Raw genomic sequence first — 18536 nt, forward strand, 5'->3', positions numbered from 1 at the left:
GGAATATCCAGAAGGAGCACAGTGCTTTGGATCATTTTACACGTCTCGCCTCCAGAACCATAGAAGGATAAATTTGTGTTCCTTCAAGGCCCTCAGTTTGTGGTAATTTGTTATAGCAGAAACAGAAAATTTGATAAATTAATGTATGTAGAGAATCCAAACAATCTATACAAATTTCTAGAAAAAGTATAATTTGCAAGGTGTCGGGATACAATGTGCAAAAATCCACTCTAATTTTATACACATGCAATTTGCAAATGGAAATTGAAATTAAATATATAATACGATGTTCGCTCAAAAAAGTAAAAGTAGAAGGAAAATGTGTAAATCTAACAAAGTAAGGACTTTTATGCTGAAACCTACAACCGTAATGAAACAAAATGACCTTCTATTTAGGTCATCTGAGCGAAACATACCATATTCATTGAACTGTTAACAAAATATACCAGATTAATTGACTGGAAGGCACAACATAGGAATATTAAAACGCCCCAAATTGACATACAGGTTTAATGTGTTTTCAATCAAGATTTCTGTAGATTCAAACAAGATTTTTCTAAAAATAATAGGGAAAGGCAAAAGAACTTAAAGAGCTAAAATACCTGAAAGATACTGAAGTGGCTGGAATTACTCCACGTGACCTCAAGATTTCTAATATAGTGACAGTTATCAAGACTGTGTGGGATTTGTGCAGTGACAGACAAATAGACTAATGGAATAGAATGTGGAAACCAGAAAGAGCCCTACATCAGTGCCGTTAACCCTTGAACAGCACAGGTGTGAGCTGTGTGGATTCAATTATATGGGCAATTCTTCCAATAAATACTACTACAGTACTACAGGATCTGTGGCGGTTGAATCTGAGGAGGCGGAACCACGGATAGAGAGGGACAACATTAAGTTATAATACGTGAATTTACAACTGCTCATGAGTCTAAAACCCTAACTCAGTGCCTTGTTCAAGGGTCAAGTGTACCTCCAACCACTTTTTGACAAAGGTACTCAGGCAGTTCAATGAAGGAAGGACTTTCCAACACTGGTGCTAATCAATGAAATATTCAAAGGACAAAAAAAAAGAGATCTCCATTTAAACTTTACGTCTGTACAAATATTAGCTCAAAGTTCATCAAACTTTAAAAACAAGTTTAAAACTTTATTCTGTAAGAGATTTAGGAAAAACGGTATAGAATAAACTCTTCAAAATTCAGAACATGATGCAGAGTTCTCAGACATGCCCCAAGAGCATGACCCAAAGAGAATATATCTGGGATGAATGTTTCCATGAAAACAAGATAAATCTTAAAATGAAAAGGGTTTTTGCCCTCCACCTTCACCATTCTCAGTCATACAGAAGTCATGTTACTATAGGAAGGTGAGGGCCAAGTGTTCACGAATGAAGGAGCAGAGGACCCATCACACCCCCCACCACACCCTCTGGACGTCCTGTTAGGTGAGAAGGATGACACTCCCACTTCTTTTTGGTCACTGTTCTCCAGGGGGTCTGTCACTCACAAATATAAACTGTCTTACCTGAGAAATATGCTTATTATTTCATATTCGTGGCATTTGTGAGGTAATCTCCAGAATGAGCTCTTTAATTAATAAATTCCTCCTCTTAAGGCCTGGCCACAATAAGGGCATTGATCTGGTTGCTATTCAGAATGAATCTTCCAGTGAAGCCTGAGATGCGGATGCCTGATAGAAGCCTTGTCACATCACTGTATTATTCAAGTCTCTCACCAGTATGGATTACCTGATGGTAAGTGAGGCTTGACAGAACACTGAAGGATTTGCCACACTCACTATATTTGAAACGATTTTCTCCAGTATAAAATATTTGGCAGATCTTAAGGTATGAATTTGGACTGAAGACATTGAGATACTCATTACATTTGTAAGGTTTCTCTCCACTATGGATCATCTGATAGAAAGTGAGGCTTGCAGGCCCAAAATATTTGCCATATTCATGACGTTTGCTCAGCTTCTCCCCACTGTGAATTCTCCAGTGAATTGTAAGGTGTACATTTTGAATGAGGACCTTCCCACCTATGTCACATTTACATGGTTTCTCTCACGTATAAATTATCGGATATTTAGTGAGGGTTGAGATCTGAGTAAAGGCATTTCAACTCCATTAAAGTTGAAAGGTTTCTCTACGTTATGTATCCTCTGATGAATTGCAAAAAGTGAATTCCGACTGAAGACCTTGCCACACTCATTACATTTGTAAGCCTTCTCTCCAGTATGAGTTCTCTGATGCTTTCCAAGGTTTGGCTTTTGAGAAAAGAACCTGCCACAGTCATTGCATTTGTAAGGTTTCTCCCCAGTATGAATTCTCTGATGACTTTCGAGATTTGAATTTCGATTGAAGACCCTGCCACACACATTACATTTGTAGGACTTCTCTTCATTATGAACTCTCTGATGCTTTGTAAGGTATGCCTTTTGATTAAAGAACTTGCCACACTCGTTACATTTGTAGGGTTTCTCTCCCGTATGAATTCTCTGATGACTCACAAGATTTGAATTTTGACTGAAGACCTTCCCACACACATTACAGTTGTAAGGTTTCTCTCCAGTATGAATCCTCTGATGACTTGCAAGATTCGAATATTGATTAAAGACCTTGCCACACTCTTTACATTTGTAAGGTTTTTCACCAGTATGAATTCTCTGATGTCTTCCAAGATGTGAATTTTGACGAAAGACCTTACCACACTCATCACATTTGTAAGGTTTCTCTCCGTTATGAATTCTCCGATGGATTCTAAGGCATGAATTTTGACTAAAGACTTTGCCACACACGTCACATTTACATAATTTCACTCCTGTGTGGATTATCTCATGTGTGGAGAGGTGAGAGCCACGATTAAAGGTTTTGCCACACTCATTACACTGGTAAGGTCTCTCTCCGGTATGAATCCTCTGATGACGTTTAAGGGAGGAATTCTGACTACACACTTTGCTGCATACATCACATTTATACAGTTTCTCCCCAGTATGGCTTATCTGATGTCTACGGAGGGATGAGCCGTGATTAAAGCTTTTGCCACAGTCATTACATTTGTAAGTTTTCTCACGAGTGTGAGTTGTCCAGTGACTTACAAGGTGTGACTTTAGACGAAAAACATTGCCACATACCCCACATTTATATAACTTCTCTCCCGTATGGATTATCTGGTGTCTGCGGAGGGAGGAGCCATGATTAAAGGCTTTGCCACACTCATTACATTTGTAAATATCGTTCTTAAATACATGCAGTTCATCCTGAAAGCTTAATGTAAGCCTATTTTCAATGGGCTTCTTTCCTGAATTCCACCTACCATGTCGATCTCTTGGGTGAGTTACATTTTCCTTACAGGCTACAGACATTCCTTTGTAATTTCTTTCAGCATCCTTCCACTGACACCCAAAGGCATCTTCCGGGATTTCCGTGAAGTAAAAATGTTTCATTTCACGGCTTTCCTGTCTTTCCAACATCACTGTTTGGAATACTTCTCCTCTATCACTGTTTGCTCTTGGCTGTAATTTCTTGATCACATGTATATGAGAGATATCTACAAGATACAAAGAACCATAAGGTGTATTATTCGTTACAATTCATGAGTAAACGTTTAATGTTGAATATATGATATTAAACCAAAAGTAGGTAATTCCCCAGTGGTCCAGTGTTTCGGGTTCTGCACTCCCACTGCAGGGGACACAGGTTCGATCCCTAGTCCGGGAACTAAGATGCCGCAAGCCACACAGCATGGCCAAAATAAGGTATCATAAACACAGAGTAATACTTATGACCAAAAAGGTTATGAAACTTCCCAATCATGACCTTAAAAATTTAGGAACACTAAAAGAATAGGACTCTTTACTAAGGAAAGAGTGATTACATGTAATTCAAATTAATATTAGGGTAACCTAGTTCTAACACCCTATAACAAAAACATTCACACTAGACAAACTTATGTTAGCTCTTGAAGAAACAATATTTTTCCACCAAAGCATATACCAATTAACAATAAACATACTGCGGTGTCATAAATGAGGACACAAAAAATATTATACTGGACATATATTCTTCATACTATGGTACATAAATAAATGCTAAAGAACCCACAATGTACTGTAATGGTACATAATCCAAAACAGACTTACCTAATGAATAATAACTAGCAGTACAGAATCACAAAATACAGCATATAGAAAATGAAGAGTTTGATAACACAATTTTTCAAAAAACATTTTTCTAAATATCTGCTATAAAACTATGTACCCATAAAGAATACGTATTTTACTATATTAACAAGTGGTACATGTCAGTTGTATTCTATAATAAATGCTGAAAAACCATCATATATAAATTAGAATTAAAAATTAATAAATGGGGCTTCCCTGGTGGTGCAGTGGTTAAGAATCCACCTGTTGGGCTTCCCTGGTGGCGCAGTGGTTGAGAATCCGCCTGCCGATGCAGGGGACGCGGGTTCGTGCCCCGGTCTGGGAGGATCCCACGTGCCGCAGAGCGGCTGGGCCCATGAGCCATGGCTGCTGAGCTTGCACATCTGGAGCCTGTGCTCCACAACGGGAGAGGCCACAATAGTGAGAGGCCTGCGCACCGCAAAAAAAAAAAAAAAAAAAAAAAAAAAAAAAAAAAAAAAAGAATCCACCTGTCAATTCAGGGGACACGGGTTCGAGTCCTGGTCCAGGAAGATCCCACATGCCGCGGAACAACTAAGCCTGTGCACCACAACTAATGAGCCCGTGTGCCTAGAGCCCATGCTCCGCAACAAGACAAGCCACCGCAATGAGAAGCCCACACACCGCAACGAAGAGTAGCCCCCGCTCGCCGCAACTATAGAAAAGCCCGCTCACAGCAACAAAGAGACCCAGTGCAGCCAAAAATAAAATAAAGAAATTTTTAAAAACACCAAAAAAAATTAATAAATGAACTATTCTAGAGTTACCTAACCTAACAGCCAATAAACAGAGCAATTCCCTACCTTCACAGAGCACTTAAATCCTCCAGTTCATTGCCTCTAAAATATATGTGATAAAGAGTGAGCAATTTGCATATTTGTTAACTAGGGTCAGACACAACGTTGTTTAGAACAAATTGGAGACGAAAAGCATACAAGATACAATACAAAGTGACATGCCAATAAACATGACAGAATATTAATACAACTATTTATAAAAAGTAACTTTTCAATCTTTACTATAAAACATACAAGATTCTAAGCCATGTAATGGCACTAATTTGTTTAAAAGGCTCGAGGGAAATCAACACAATTTTTCAAATCAGGGAAGCAGACACACACGTTTATGTACGTGACTGCAATTGATATAGCAAGCACTGAGAGAAACAGGCTTTGAACCTGAACTTCCAAACTAAGACAACATATTCTAAAGCATAACTGCCCACCCAGGCAGTACAGATTACAAAATATTAAAACAAATACCAGGAGTTTAAAAAGAAAACTCCAAGAGAGACGCAAGAGAAGTGAGCCATGTAACTGATACTGTTGTTTAGCCATTCGGCCACCACTCCTGAAAATGGCTTCTGAATCATCACAGCCGCACGTAGTGATTTCGGTCGTGTCGTGAGCAAGTTATTCGACAGAAAAAGAGGGATCTTTGTTACAGTCTGAGTGATGTGGAAGGTGGAAGGATGGGTGAAGGGGCGCTGCGGAACTTGACACCATCAGGGGCACAACAGAAATATGTGAGCAAGTAACAGTGGTTCCGTCTACATCAAAGTACCATGTCAGGAAAGGTCAGGTCTGAGAAAAGGCATGAGTGGAGCACAGGGTATATGCATACGGGGAGCACAGCCTGTGACTGTGTATCTGTGCGAATATAACTGTACAAGAGGAGAGCGGCCAGGATGGCAGCCTGGAAGGACCCTAAGCTCACCTCGTTTCAGGAGCACTCCCAAATGACCACAGCCTGCATAACGACCATCGCTGAAAAAGACTGAAACCTACCAGCAAATATATTCCACAACGACGGACACAAAGAAAACGCCACAGTGAGATACGTAGGAGGGGGCGGACCCGTGATACCACCAAATCCCATACTTTGTGTGGGCGACGGACAGGCTGGAGAATGATTATATTACCGAGGTCTTCCCACAGGAGAGAGAGTTCTGAGCCCCACGTCAGACCCTCCAGCCCTGGGGTCTGGCGTCAGGAAGAGGAGAACTTGGACGAAGTCTTCCTGGGATAAATTCCTACATCACTTCCTGAGGCTCACAGGGGATGGTCATTAGTATATGGAAACAAGATTGTCACGGTGCCCTTAAGAGCGGCTTTTGTGACAGTCCTCAAAGCCAGAAAAAAAAAAAAACGAGACAGACTTCTCGGTCAGGCTCTCGTGATACTTTCTATCTCGTGTCCCATGACACGCAGACCACTGTACTGAGTAGCTTCAAGAGGAGACTTACTGTGGAGCAGGAAAATATTACAGCATAGGAGGGAAAGCACGCTCCAACAAAAACCTCCTGTCACCCAGGAACCCCACTCCACAGAGAGTCCGTCCATCCGCAGCTGTCTGCTACAGGGGGGTGATCACAGCAAAGAAACTGGATCCAATTTCAGACCCTAGGAATATGTATTCCAAAAGCAAGTTTCAAAAGGCAAAAATCATGCAAACTTAGAAGAATATGAAATCAGGAGAGTCTTCATTACTGACTTGGTAGAGCAGTACAAGAGCGAAAAAAATACAAGATATGGGGGTCAGATATTACAGCCCTTGAGAAGAAACCATGCGTTCCATCCTAGATGCCAAACTGAGAGCCTGAAAGATTCACATATTCCCCCCGTGAGGGACTGGGAAATAAAAAGAGGATGTCTCTGTGCACTGTCTTTATAGTTTTGCTCTGTAAAAATTACACAAGATCCAATCTACCTCTCTGTTTCACACATCCCTGAAGTGTGCGGCAAAATCAGAACAGAAGAAATGGCTTTGAAACCTAAACAAGCAGACGGGGTTTGGGCCAGCGCCATGCCAGATCTGAGGTGCCAGGTGGCATGAAAGAGCAGCCAGTGTTTTCCCATCTTCTGAATAGGCCATATAAGAACACAAATAGGGATAAAACTGATAAAGGCCCAGAGACTGGAGTCTGGAGGCATCAACTCTTATGATATGGACTGAGAACTGAGCATCCAATGAAATCAAGTACAGAAAGAGAAATGAAGGGGGCAAAAGACCCCTTTAAAACAACCCTCTTCATGCTCCTCAGAATCAAGTAAAAACTAGTTCACAGGGGCCCAGATGGCAGAGTATAGATCATGATAAAGACTTGGCCCTTTGGGCTTCCCTGGTGGCGCAGTGGTTAAGAATCCGCCTGCCAATGCAGGGGACACGGGTTCGAGCCCCGGTCCGGGAAGATCCCACATGCTGCGGAGCAACTAAGCCCGTGCGCCACAACTACTGAGCCTGTGCTCCAGAGCCTGTGAGCCACAACTACTGAGCCTGCGTGCCACAACTACTGAAGCCTTCGAGCCTAGAGCCCGTGCTCCGCATTAAGAGAAGCCACCGCAATGAGAAGCCCGCGCACCACAACGGAGAGCAGCCCCCGCTCGCCGCAACTAGAGAAAGCCCGCGCGCAGCAAGGAAGACCCAACGCAGCCAAAAATAAATCAATAAAAATAAATGAATTTAAAAAAAAAAAAAAAAAAGACTTTGGCTTTGTCTCTGATGGGGCTGCAGCCCCAGCAGAGGGTGAAAGAATACATTTTACATGTTGAATGACAGAATGATAACCCAGGAATAAGAAAAATGTCCTCTCAGAGTTCACAACAAATAAGCTTCTATTTTCGGAAAGAACTCTCCCACTTGGGTAGAGTTACCCAAAGACTACTAATGCTGCCGCTTCTTCTCTGCCCTTCTGAGACCTAACCTGTGTTCACGCTTTTGATAAATTCCCACCCCCTTGGGTTTTTGCCATTTTCCCATCACTCTTCAGAGGCTAGGGCTCTTCCTCCTGTTCCAAAATGCAAACAATATTCAGATCAGAAATAGAAATTTCTGCTTCTCAAAAGAAATAAATGCTCTTCCAGAATCCCAGCTCTTTGTTCAGCGGAGGAGTGAGGACATGACGGGTGGGTGTGGAAACATATTTCACTGGTTGCTCCACCACTTGCCTCCTCCTGCATGCACAGGGAACAGTATAATATGCAGATAATTAGCTCTCTTCCAAGACGTAGTGAATCGAAAGCACAGGGGTAGAAAAAAGAGAATTTGTTATTTGAAGAGTTTGCCCTGAGCTTTATAAATACTTAAGCTCCGGAACAACGCCTGACCCATCATGAAATGGATAGATCATTTGCGGAAAAGTGAAGCTTAAACTCATGATATCACATCATGAAGCTTTTCATACCTGAGTCAACAGGGATTTCAGATCAGTCAAGCAAAACAAGGGCTCCCAAGGGTCACAGAGGGAAAATGCAAAGATACCCAAAAGGCAGATCCCAACTTCTGAAGGCAAGTTATCCTCACCCAGGGAGAGCAGGTTGCTGTAGGTCTCCAACATCACGTCCACATAAAAGGCCTTCTGAGCAGGGTCCAGGCATTCCCACTCCTCCCGAGAGAATTCTATGGCCACATCCTTGAAGGTCAACGGTGCCTGAAATGAAAACATATCTCATCAAGGGGCCATGAAGAGAGTCCTTATTTTCACACAAAATGAGAAGAGGAGAGAGGGGTAAGGATCAACTCAGTGGAAGTATGTAGTCTGAGAGCTCCGTGTAAAGGTATTTAGGGAAATTATGGGTCTCTAATTTTAATTTCTTATGCCTTTTCATAGCAATTATGATATCCTCCAATCAATGTAGATTTTTCATTTTTCCGGACAACACACGAAAAACTTAGAAATAAAATTCAGTAACAGGTTGTCTATGCAGAAGTGTTACATATTATGTCTTACACACTGCGTGATATTCAAAATCTAAATGAGCTGCAGTAGCAGTGGTGCCTTCAGAGATGACAAAGTCCACGGTGGCTTTACAGAAAGGTCAAAATCTGCAATTATGATAATGATAACAAAAGCAATGACTAGAAGTGTTGGAACAATTCCTATATGCTAAATATCATTCTAAATAAATTCTTTACATGTATGAAATTGTTATAAACATAATAGCTCATTAGAGATGACCTGTTCCAATCTTACAAAGGATAGTACTGTGTCAGACACACTTGGAGACACTGGACTCAGGTCATGAAACTACAAAAATGACACAGGAAATATAAAAACTCAGAGGGTTAGTGTCTGGAATTGAAGCTAAGGAATGAAACAGTTGAGTAACAGAAAGAGCATTAAAAGCACACTGACAGGGCTTCCCTGGTGGCGCAGTGGTTGAGAGTCCGCCTGCCGATGCAGGGGACGCGGGTTCGTGCCCCGGTCCGGGAGGATCCCACGTGCCGCGGAGCGGCTGGGCCCGTGAGCCGTGGCCGCTGAGCCTGCGCGTCCGGAGCCTGTGCTCCGCAACTGGAGAGGCCACAGCAGTGAGAGGCCCGCGTACCAGGGGAAAAAAAAAAAAAAAGCACACTGACAGAGGATTCCCTGAGAAAATTTGAGAGAAGTTCAAGGTGAACGACATGGAAGGGCATAAAAGGTCATCATATACGTGGGCTCACACACAGATGCACATAAAATGTTAGTAATCTTATTGCTATTTAAACCGTTAACACAATACTGTAGAAAAAATTCGAGGCCAAGGAATACATTTAACATATAAGTTCAAATGCAAAAAGATAGGTTGAAATAATGATGTCTTTATCAAAACCATGGACTTGCACTTCCATGCACTCATGCACACACATGTAAACACACAATTAATTGAAAAGGCAGGAGTTCCCTGGTGGTCCAGTGGTGAGGTCTTGGCAATTTCACTGCTGTGGCCCTGGGTTCAATCCCTAGTTGGGGAACTAAGATCCCTCAAGCGGCTTGGCTTGGCCAAAAAAAAAAGATAGGAGTTGTCTATTGACATAGTTTTGGATAACATTTTCTGTTATCATTTTCATCCACATTTATTTCAGCATTTTCGAAGAACAAGAAAGTATCACCTGCACTTAATTTACTTCGTCAACATTATTCTATAGTAGTCTAGTAAAAGAAAAATGGTACAAACATAAAGAGAAAAATACAAAACTTTTAACTCCTATCTCTATACGACACCTAAATTGAAGAATATAAGATACAATTTTTTTTTTTTTTTTTTGTGATATGCGGGCCTCTCACTGTTGTGGCCTCTCCCGTTGCGAAGCACAGGCTCCGGACGCACAGGCTCAGCGGCCATGGCTCACGGGCCCAACCGCTCCGCGGCATGTGGGATCTTCCCGGACCGGGGCACGAACCCGCGTCCCCTGCATCGGCAGGCGGATTCTCAACCACTGCGCCACCAGGGAAGCCCTAAGATACAATTTTATCCACTAAAATTAAAATAGGTAGGTATTAACAAATGCAGAACAGAGTTTGTGTATTCCACTTATAAAACACTGACTCAAAATTAGAAGTTATTACTGTTATACATTAATTTAACATATTAAGAAACAGACTTATCACAATAATAAAGTTTAAAACCTCCTGGAGAATTAAAAATCATGACAAAAAGGAATATAGAAAAAAAAATATTGTTATGAAGCAAGAACATTTCACCAAACAAGCATCAGAATCAGAAGAAAACACCGGATGCATTCCCGCTGAAGTTGCAGTGAAGGGTGCCGCTGGCCAGGGCTCCTGCCTTTCACCACTGTACACTGTGCCTGAGCAGCGACCACCAGAGGAAGTAACAGGAGGAAAACAGGGAACAAGAGCGAGAGACACAGAGAGAGTGTATTAGAGCTGGGATTGTCAACGTTCACAAACATAAGGACATGGGAAGGTGAAAAGCGAAAGGATGGAAAAAAATATTCCATCCTAATGAGAGCAGGGGCCACTACATAATGTCAGACAAAATGAACTAAAGACAAAATCTGATACAAGAGACAAAGGAAAATACATACTATTAAAAGAATCAATTCCCCAAGAAGATACAAGAATTATAAATACTTATAGAGATAACATTAGAGCTCCCTCCAAAAATGAAGGAAACATTAACAGAAACAAAGAGAGAAACAGCAGCATGATAAATCGTATGAGACTTTAACATCCCAGTTTTTTCAATGGGTGGAACCAAAGAGAACATCAACAAGGAAACAGAGGACTTGAACAACACTACAGACCGACTGGACCTAACGGACATGTACAAATCACTCTACCCAACAACAGCAGAAAACACACACTTCTCAAGAGCAAATTAAACGTTCTCCATGAGAGACCACATGTTGGGACATAAAAGAAATCTTAACAATTTTAAGCAGACTGAGAGCATAATGAATTTTCTCAAACTGCAAAGCAATGAAATTAGAAATCAAGAGCAGAATGAAAACAGAAAAATCCCCCAAATGTGGAAATGAAACAACGTATCCATAAATAACCAATGGGTCAAAGAAGAAATCACAAAGGAATTTTTAAAATATCTGGATGAAAATTAAAACATACAAAAATTTATAAAATGTAGTGAAAGCCGTACTAACAGGGAAGTCAAATCAAAAATCTATTTTTACTACTCAAAGAAGTACAGAATAAACTAAAATCAAATTTAGCAAAAGGAGCAGCTTCCCTGGTGGAGCAGTGGTTAAGAATCCGCCTGCCAATGCAGGGGACACGGGTTCCAGCCCTGATCCGGGAAGATCCCACATGCCGCAGAGCAACTAAGCCCGTGAGCCACAACTACTGAACCTGCGCTCTAGAGCCCGCGAGCCACAACTTCTGAGCCTACGTGCCACAACTACTGAAGCCCATGCACCTAGAGCCCATGCTCCGTAACAAGAGAAGCTTCTCACCTCAGTGAGAAGTCCACACACCGCAATGAAGAGTAGCCCCAGCTCGCCGCAACTACAGAAAGCTCACACGCAGCAACGAAGACCCAACGCAGCCAAAAATAAATATATAAAATAAATTTAAAAAAACAAATTATAAGGGGTTCTATGAACAATAATGCTTACAATTACATAATCTAGAAGATACAGGTAAATTCATTGAAACATACAACCTATTAAGCTCTAATCTTTAAGTAATAAAAAAGTTGAAAAGAATTATAACTAGAGAGGTTCAAGCAGTAATCAGAAATCTCTAACAAGGAAAAACCCAAGACCAGATCGGTTCACTGCATAATTCTACCAAACATTTACAGAAAAATTACCTCCAATCCTGATAAAAAGTTTCTGAAGAGCTGTAGAGGGAACACTGACAAACTCATTCTATGGAGCCTGCATGATTCTATACCAAGCCCAGAGAAAGACACACGAAACACAGAAAACTACAAACCAATATCTCTGATGAATACTGAAGTAAAAATCCTCAACAAAGTAGTACCAAACCAAATTCAACAACACATTAAAATGATTTTACATCATGACTAAGTGGATTTTATTACTATAAGCAAGGATGACTCAACATACAAAAATCAATTAATGTGATACACCATATTAACAGAATAAAGGAAAAAAACATATGATCATCTCAATTGATGCAGAAAAATGCATTTCACAAAATTCAACTTCAAGATATAAAAACTCTGGGAATTCCCTGGCGGTCCAGTGGTTAGGACTCGGCACTTTCACTGCCGTGGCCCAGGTTCAATCACTGGTCAGGGAACTAAGATCTCACCACAAGGCCAAAAAGAAAAAAAGAGATATAAACACTCAACTAGAAAGCTTTCCTTCTCAGATCAGGAAGAAGGCAAGGATACACACTCTCTGCACTACTGTCCAGCAAAGTACAGAAAGCCCTCACCAGAGAAATTAGACGAGAAAAAGAAAGTTACCCAAATTGAAAAAAGTAAAATTATCTTTTTTCGTAGATGATAATTTTTATATGTAAAAACAGTAAAGATTCCACAAGGAAACTGCTACATCAAAAAACAACTCTAGGGGGCTTCCCTGGTGGCGCAGTGGTGGAGAGTCCGCCTGCCGATGCGGGAGACGCGGGTTCGTGCCCCGGTTCCGGGAAGATCCCACGTGCCGCAGAGCGGCTGGGCCCGTGAGCCGTGGCCGCTGCGCCTGCGCGTCCGGAGCCTGTGCTCCGCGACGGGAGAGGCCACAACAGTGAGAGGCCCGCGTACCGCAAAAAAAAAAAAAAAAAAAAAAAAAAAAAAAAAAAAAAAAGCAACTCTAGAAAAGTTGCAGGATACCAAAAGTTAATGCCCAAAAATCATGTGCATTTCTATACACAGTGAACAATGTCAACAGAAAATTAGAAAACAATTCTATTTCTATAGCATCAAAGGGATAGAATACTTAGTAAGAAATTCACCAAGGAGGCAAAAGACTTGTACACTGAAAACTATTAAATGTTGCTAAAAGACACACAACGAGATACAAATAGATAGACATCCTATACCCATGGATTGAAAGACTAAATATTCTTAAAATGACCCTATTACCGGGCTTCCCTGGTGGCGCAGCGGTTGAGAATCCGCCTGCCAATGCAGGAGACATGGGTTCGAGCCCTGGTCTGGGAAGATCCCACATGCCACAGAGCGGCTGGGCCCGTGAGCCAGAACTACTGAGCCTGCGCGTCTGGAGCCTGCGCTCCGCAACGGGAGAGGCCACAATAATGAGAGGCCCGCGCACCGCGATGAAGAGTGGCCCCCGCTTATCACAACGAGAGAAAGCCCTCGCACAGAAACAGACCTAACACAGCCCTAAATAAATTTAAAAAAAAAAAAAAAAAAGACCCTATTACCCAAAGTGTTGTATAGATTCAATGTAATCCCTATCAAAGGTCCCATGGAAATTTTTGCAGAAACAGAAATAACTATGCTAAAATTCATAGGGACTCTCCCAAATCACCAAAATACTCTTGACAAAGAAGAAAAATAGAGGGCACCCTTTATAGATTTCAAAACATATCGCAAAATAATCAAGATGGTGTGGTACTGGCATAAGCACAGATACGTAAAGTAATGCAACAGAATCGAACACTCAACATTAACTTTGCATATACATAAAACGCATTTTCAAGGGTGCCAAGACCACGCAATAGAAAAAGGACAGTCTCAGTAACAAACGGTGCTGGGAAACCGGGTATCTACCAGCAAAAGTATAAAGCTGGAACCTTACCTGCATCAGAATGAGAAACCTCTATGTGTCAGAGGAGGCAACCAGCAGTGAAAAGTAACCTCCAAGGACCGGAGACGATGAAAATGGGTGAAGAATCTCCATGTGTCAGAGATTTAGGTTGATTTCAAAGTTTAAAATCAATGGTAGAATGAAACACCCTCTATCACTGATGTATCTCTGAACTTTCCATTCCATTCCCAATCATTACGATTTTTAGATCAGTGACACACCCATTTTGCTTCTAATGCAGCATGAAAGGTCAGAACGTATTTGCAGTAAGTAGTCTGTTTCCTAAAATTTACCAAGCATAAGTGCATATTGTTACCTGACTTGCACGTGCAGCTTCTTTATCCGGGTTTACAGAGAGCAGCCAGTGCACTGAGATGGGGCCCTAAGCAATCCCTGCTGTCCAGTAGCACTGACACCACGTCTCCGGTCCATGGGGGTGAAGCCCTGCCCAGGACTACACCCAGTGGAGCCTCTTCACAAGTCCCAGGTCACTGGGTCATGGGGAGACGGATATAAGTGGAGATGACAGGCCCTGAGGGAAGGCCCCGGGTGACTGTGAATGTACAGGCGGCAGACAAGATTAGCGAGTCCAAAGAAGGGAATCTCAGGAAGGACAGACTGAAGAATCAACAGAGAATATGACTTTACCTGAGAAATAGCCATCTCTGACTCCTTTTACTTCCTCTTCCGGGCTTCTTCCTCAGGCTAAGTGAGTCTTTAGAAGTCAATCCTGAAAGTGGAAAAGATGCTGTTTAATGCTCAGAATCAACACACCCCCTTCCTGAGTCACAACCACACACACAGGGAAGCCCTCAGCACGTGGAACAGACGGTCCCCTGATGCCCGCTGTCCCAGGAGGGGCTCAGGACAGTAACTCCCACACAGAGAACAAGAAGTCAGTTCCTACACTTATTTTTTTTCAGTGCATGATAGATCTTTGGAGATCAAATAGTGTGGGTTATCCTTTTTTTACTGAATATATTTTTCAGATTATTTTCTATTATAGGTTATTATAAAATATTGAATGTAGTTCCCTGTGCTATACAGTAGGTCATTGTTGCTTAATTATTCTCTATATAGTAGTGTGTATCTGTTCATCCCAAACTCGTAATTTATCCCTCCCCCTCCTTCCACCTTTTGGGAACCATAAGTTTGTTTTCAATGTCTGCTGAGTCTAGTTCTGCTTTGTAAATAAGTTCATTTGTACCATTTTTTTTTTTACCTTTCCCCATATAAGTGATATCATGTGTCTATCTGCCTGTTTTAATTCACTTAGTATGATCATCTCTAGGTCTCTACCTGCACTACTATGTGTTTCCATTTCATTCTGTTTATCTGTCTCCCTACTTCTTCCTATGTCTCTGCCTCTTTGCTCCTCTCTCCTGCTGTTTCTCCTATTTATTTTCTCACTCCTGTCCTGCCCCACTCTGCAACTTGTTCCCCCTATTGATGACCTTTCTCCCTAACCTTTCGGATGACCTACATTTTTAGGGATTTCTCCCTTTCCTCCCCCCATTTCTGTTCCCTGTCTGCCCTCTGTTTACCCTCCTTCTCTCCTTGTTACTCTCCCTTCCTCCCCACTCTCTGGCACCCCAGGTGGCTGTGCTTCCTTCCTGCTCTCTCTGCTCTAGTAGTCAATATTTCTCCTCTCCTTCTCTCCCAGCACCACGATGCTCTGAAGGCCATAGTTGCACCTTTTATCCTCTCCAGGACCCTCTGTGTGAAACGCCTCACCATTATTACCACCCTCCCACCACTGATCCAGAGCCCCTCACCCTTTGTTGCGCTCCAATCCCTGGAGATCCGGCTTTTTTATTTACTTCTTTATTTTATTCACCTGCTATCTTCCAGGCTTAATCATTTCCACTTTTCCACTTTATTGTCTATTTACAAGCCCCTCTATGTTCCCATTGGTTCTCCCTCATTCTTTATCCTCCTCAGTTTTTCTGTTTCTCTCAGTCACTCTCTGTGTCCGCTTCTCCTGATCCCCCTCGCCCCTGTATTTACGAGGATGGCGACTGAATAAGACGACCGCATACTGGAAGAGACCGTGTGGAACTCGGGACCGAAGAGCACTATGTGTCACATGGCTGGCCCAGGTCACCTCCCACGAGACGGGGTCAGAGAAGGGCTGACCAGGAAGGGAGGCCTGCGGAGCAGAAAGACCGGTCTGAGTAAGAGGCGAGGACAGAGGGTCTAAGAGGGAGGGGGTCCCCAGGAGAGGGGAGGGCTCTCCAGAATCCCAGGACCGGGGAGAGGACGCGGCCTCTCCGGCAGCACGGCGGCCGGAGCTGCCCTACGGAGGCGGAGGGCGAGCCTAGAGAGCGCGAATCCACCTCGCGGAAAAGGACTTTACAAGCAGGGCGGAGGTACTAAAGGGTTTTAAGCAGGAAAATGTAGCGAAAGGCGGGGTCTACGTGGACCGAAGGCAGAAAAGGCAAGGGCTTCGGTACTGGCCTCAGAAATTTAAAACCCAAAGGGAAACGGTCCGCGATCTGTAACAGTGATTTAAATGGGGAGGAGAGGCGGGAGTGGGAATTTAAACACCGCAGTGTCTCCAGCACCGTAAGGATGGAGTAAAGGGACCGCGAAGCACAGATTTACACTAGAAAAGAGAAACTTACGCTCTGCAGTGTGACCTTCCTTGCAAGTATTCCGTTTCCGGGTCCGTAGAAAAGTGCGCATGCGCGTGGTGAAGGGGCGGGGCGGTGCCTGGGTGGAGCGCTAAGGGCCGAGTTGGGGGGAGGTGAGGGGAGAAGGAAGGGGGCGGGCCCGGAAGGTGCTTGGAAGTTGCTTGTACCTGAAGGGCTTAAGTTGCAGTCTGTAACACTTTTAAGCTAAAACTTACATTTGTGGGGGCCAGTTATGTCGAAAACGACGATGTTTCCTCTAAACAAGTAGAATGCGGTTTAAATAAAAGCTATTTTTCCCAGTAGGTTGCTCTCGTGTCCTGCTAATGAGCCCAAAGGTATTCATATTTCTGGAAATGTGGGTCTTCCAGAGTAGTTGACGTGAGTCAGTGGTTGGATCCAGGAAGATTTTGTGCAATTTGAATTAATTTAAGAACTGAACTTGTCTCTGTATTACACACTAGAATGAGAAATACAAAACTCTCCCTGGGTTGAATGGGCTATTTCATACTGACACCTGCAGAACAGCTTCTCCGTTTCTAGTCCCCTTTCACTCCAGAGCCCAAATTCAACAATCTGCTTAGTTCCAGAGACTCAGGGACAAGTCGTAGGGTCTGAGACTGGAGGACTAAGGCAAGTGATAATTTAGGTCAGTAACCGTTGCTTTAAAAAGAGCAAAACGTTTTCAAAAATTGTTGTATATTGGGACTTCCCTGGTGGTCCAGTGGTTAACTCTGTATTCCCACTGCAGGGGGCACGGGTTCCATCCCTGGTCAGGGAATTAAGATTCCGCATGCCTCACAGCGCGGCCTGAAGAAAAAAATAAATATGTTTAAAAATTGTTATAGGGGCTTCCCTGGTGGCGCAGTGGTTGAGAATCCAACTGCCGATGCAGGGGACGCGGGTTTGTGCCCCCGTCCGGGAAGATCCCACATGCCACGGAGCAGTTGGGCCCGTGAGCCATGGCCGCTGAGCCTGTGCGTCCGGAGCCTGTGCTCCGCAACGGGAGAGGCCACAACAGTGAGAGCCCTGCGTACCCCACCCCCACCCCCCAAAATGTTATAAATTGTATTGTTCTTTCTTTTTGCTAACGGGTTTTAATTATTTGCCGTTTTAGCCTAAGTATTTTAATTTATTTATTTTTGGGCCGCAGCACGGGGCATGTGGGATCTTAGCTCCGCACCACCTACAGTGGGAGTGCAGGGTCTTAACCACTGGACCGCCAGGAAAGTCCCATTTACCACTTTGTGTGTGTGTTTGTCTCTGTGTGTTTTGGGGTGTCTGTGGCCTTATTATGATTTTAGGCAGCCTCTCTGCTAATGGGTGGGGTTGTGTCCCTGTCTTGCTAGTTGTTTGGCATAGGGTGTCCAGAACTGTAGCTTGCTGGTTGTTGAGTGAAGCTGGGTCTTGGCGTTGAGATAGAGATCTTTGGGAGATTTTCACCGTTTGATATAATGTGGAGCTGGGAGGTCTCTTGTGGACCAGTATCGTGAAGTTGGCTCTCCCACCTCAGAGGCACAGCACTCACTTCTGGCTGGAGCACCAAGAGCCTTTCATCCACACTTTGGGTGGTCTGAGCTCTTCTGCCAGCGTTCAGTAGGTGTTCTATAGGAGCAGTTCCACCTGTAGATGTATTTGTGATGTATCTGTGGGGAGGAAGGTGATCTCTGCGTCTTACTCTTCCGCCATCTTGAAGCTGCTCTCTCTGTGTGTTTTAATATTTACTTTTTTTTTTTTTTT

General features: G+C 43.0%; 3 protein-coding genes across 7 annotated transcripts in view; 2 read left to right on the forward strand and 1 right to left on the reverse strand.

Annotated features, from left to right (window-relative positions):
* The window catches only part of LOC131744510 (zinc finger protein 665-like), a 341106-nt gene that overhangs the window by 294047 nt on the left and 28523 nt on the right, over nt 1–18536 (forward strand). The window lies entirely within an intron of this gene.
* The window catches only part of LOC131744559 (zinc finger protein 836-like), a 383402-nt gene that overhangs the window by 263508 nt on the left and 101358 nt on the right, over nt 1–18536 (forward strand). The window lies entirely within an intron of this gene.
* LOC136791956 (zinc finger protein 665-like) lies at nt 541–16846 on the reverse strand. 4 transcript variants are annotated; one of them, XM_067018889.1, is made up of 6 exons: nt 16791–16830; nt 15942–16315; nt 14815–14896; nt 8491–8617; nt 3324–3557; nt 1142–3184 (listed from the first exon to the last, which is right to left on the reverse strand). In XM_067018889.1, exons 3-6 carry the CDS (start codon nt 14827–14829, stop codon nt 3174–3176), a joined length of 387 nt encoding a protein of 128 aa, XP_066874990.1. In that variant the 5' UTR covers nt 14830–14896; nt 15942–16315; nt 16791–16830; the 3' UTR covers nt 1142–3173. The 4 variants fall into 4 exon arrangements, with proteins under 4 accessions (XP_066874989.1, XP_066874987.1, XP_066874991.1 ...); XM_067018888.1 differs by having other exon boundaries at nt 541–3557; nt 16206–16315; XM_067018886.1 differs by having other exon boundaries at nt 541–3557.

The sequence above is a fragment of the Kogia breviceps genome, chromosome 18, assembly GCF_026419965.1.
Source record: "Kogia breviceps isolate mKogBre1 chromosome 18, mKogBre1 haplotype 1, whole genome shotgun sequence".
NCBI lineage: Eukaryota > Metazoa > Chordata > Mammalia > Artiodactyla > Physeteridae > Kogia > Kogia breviceps.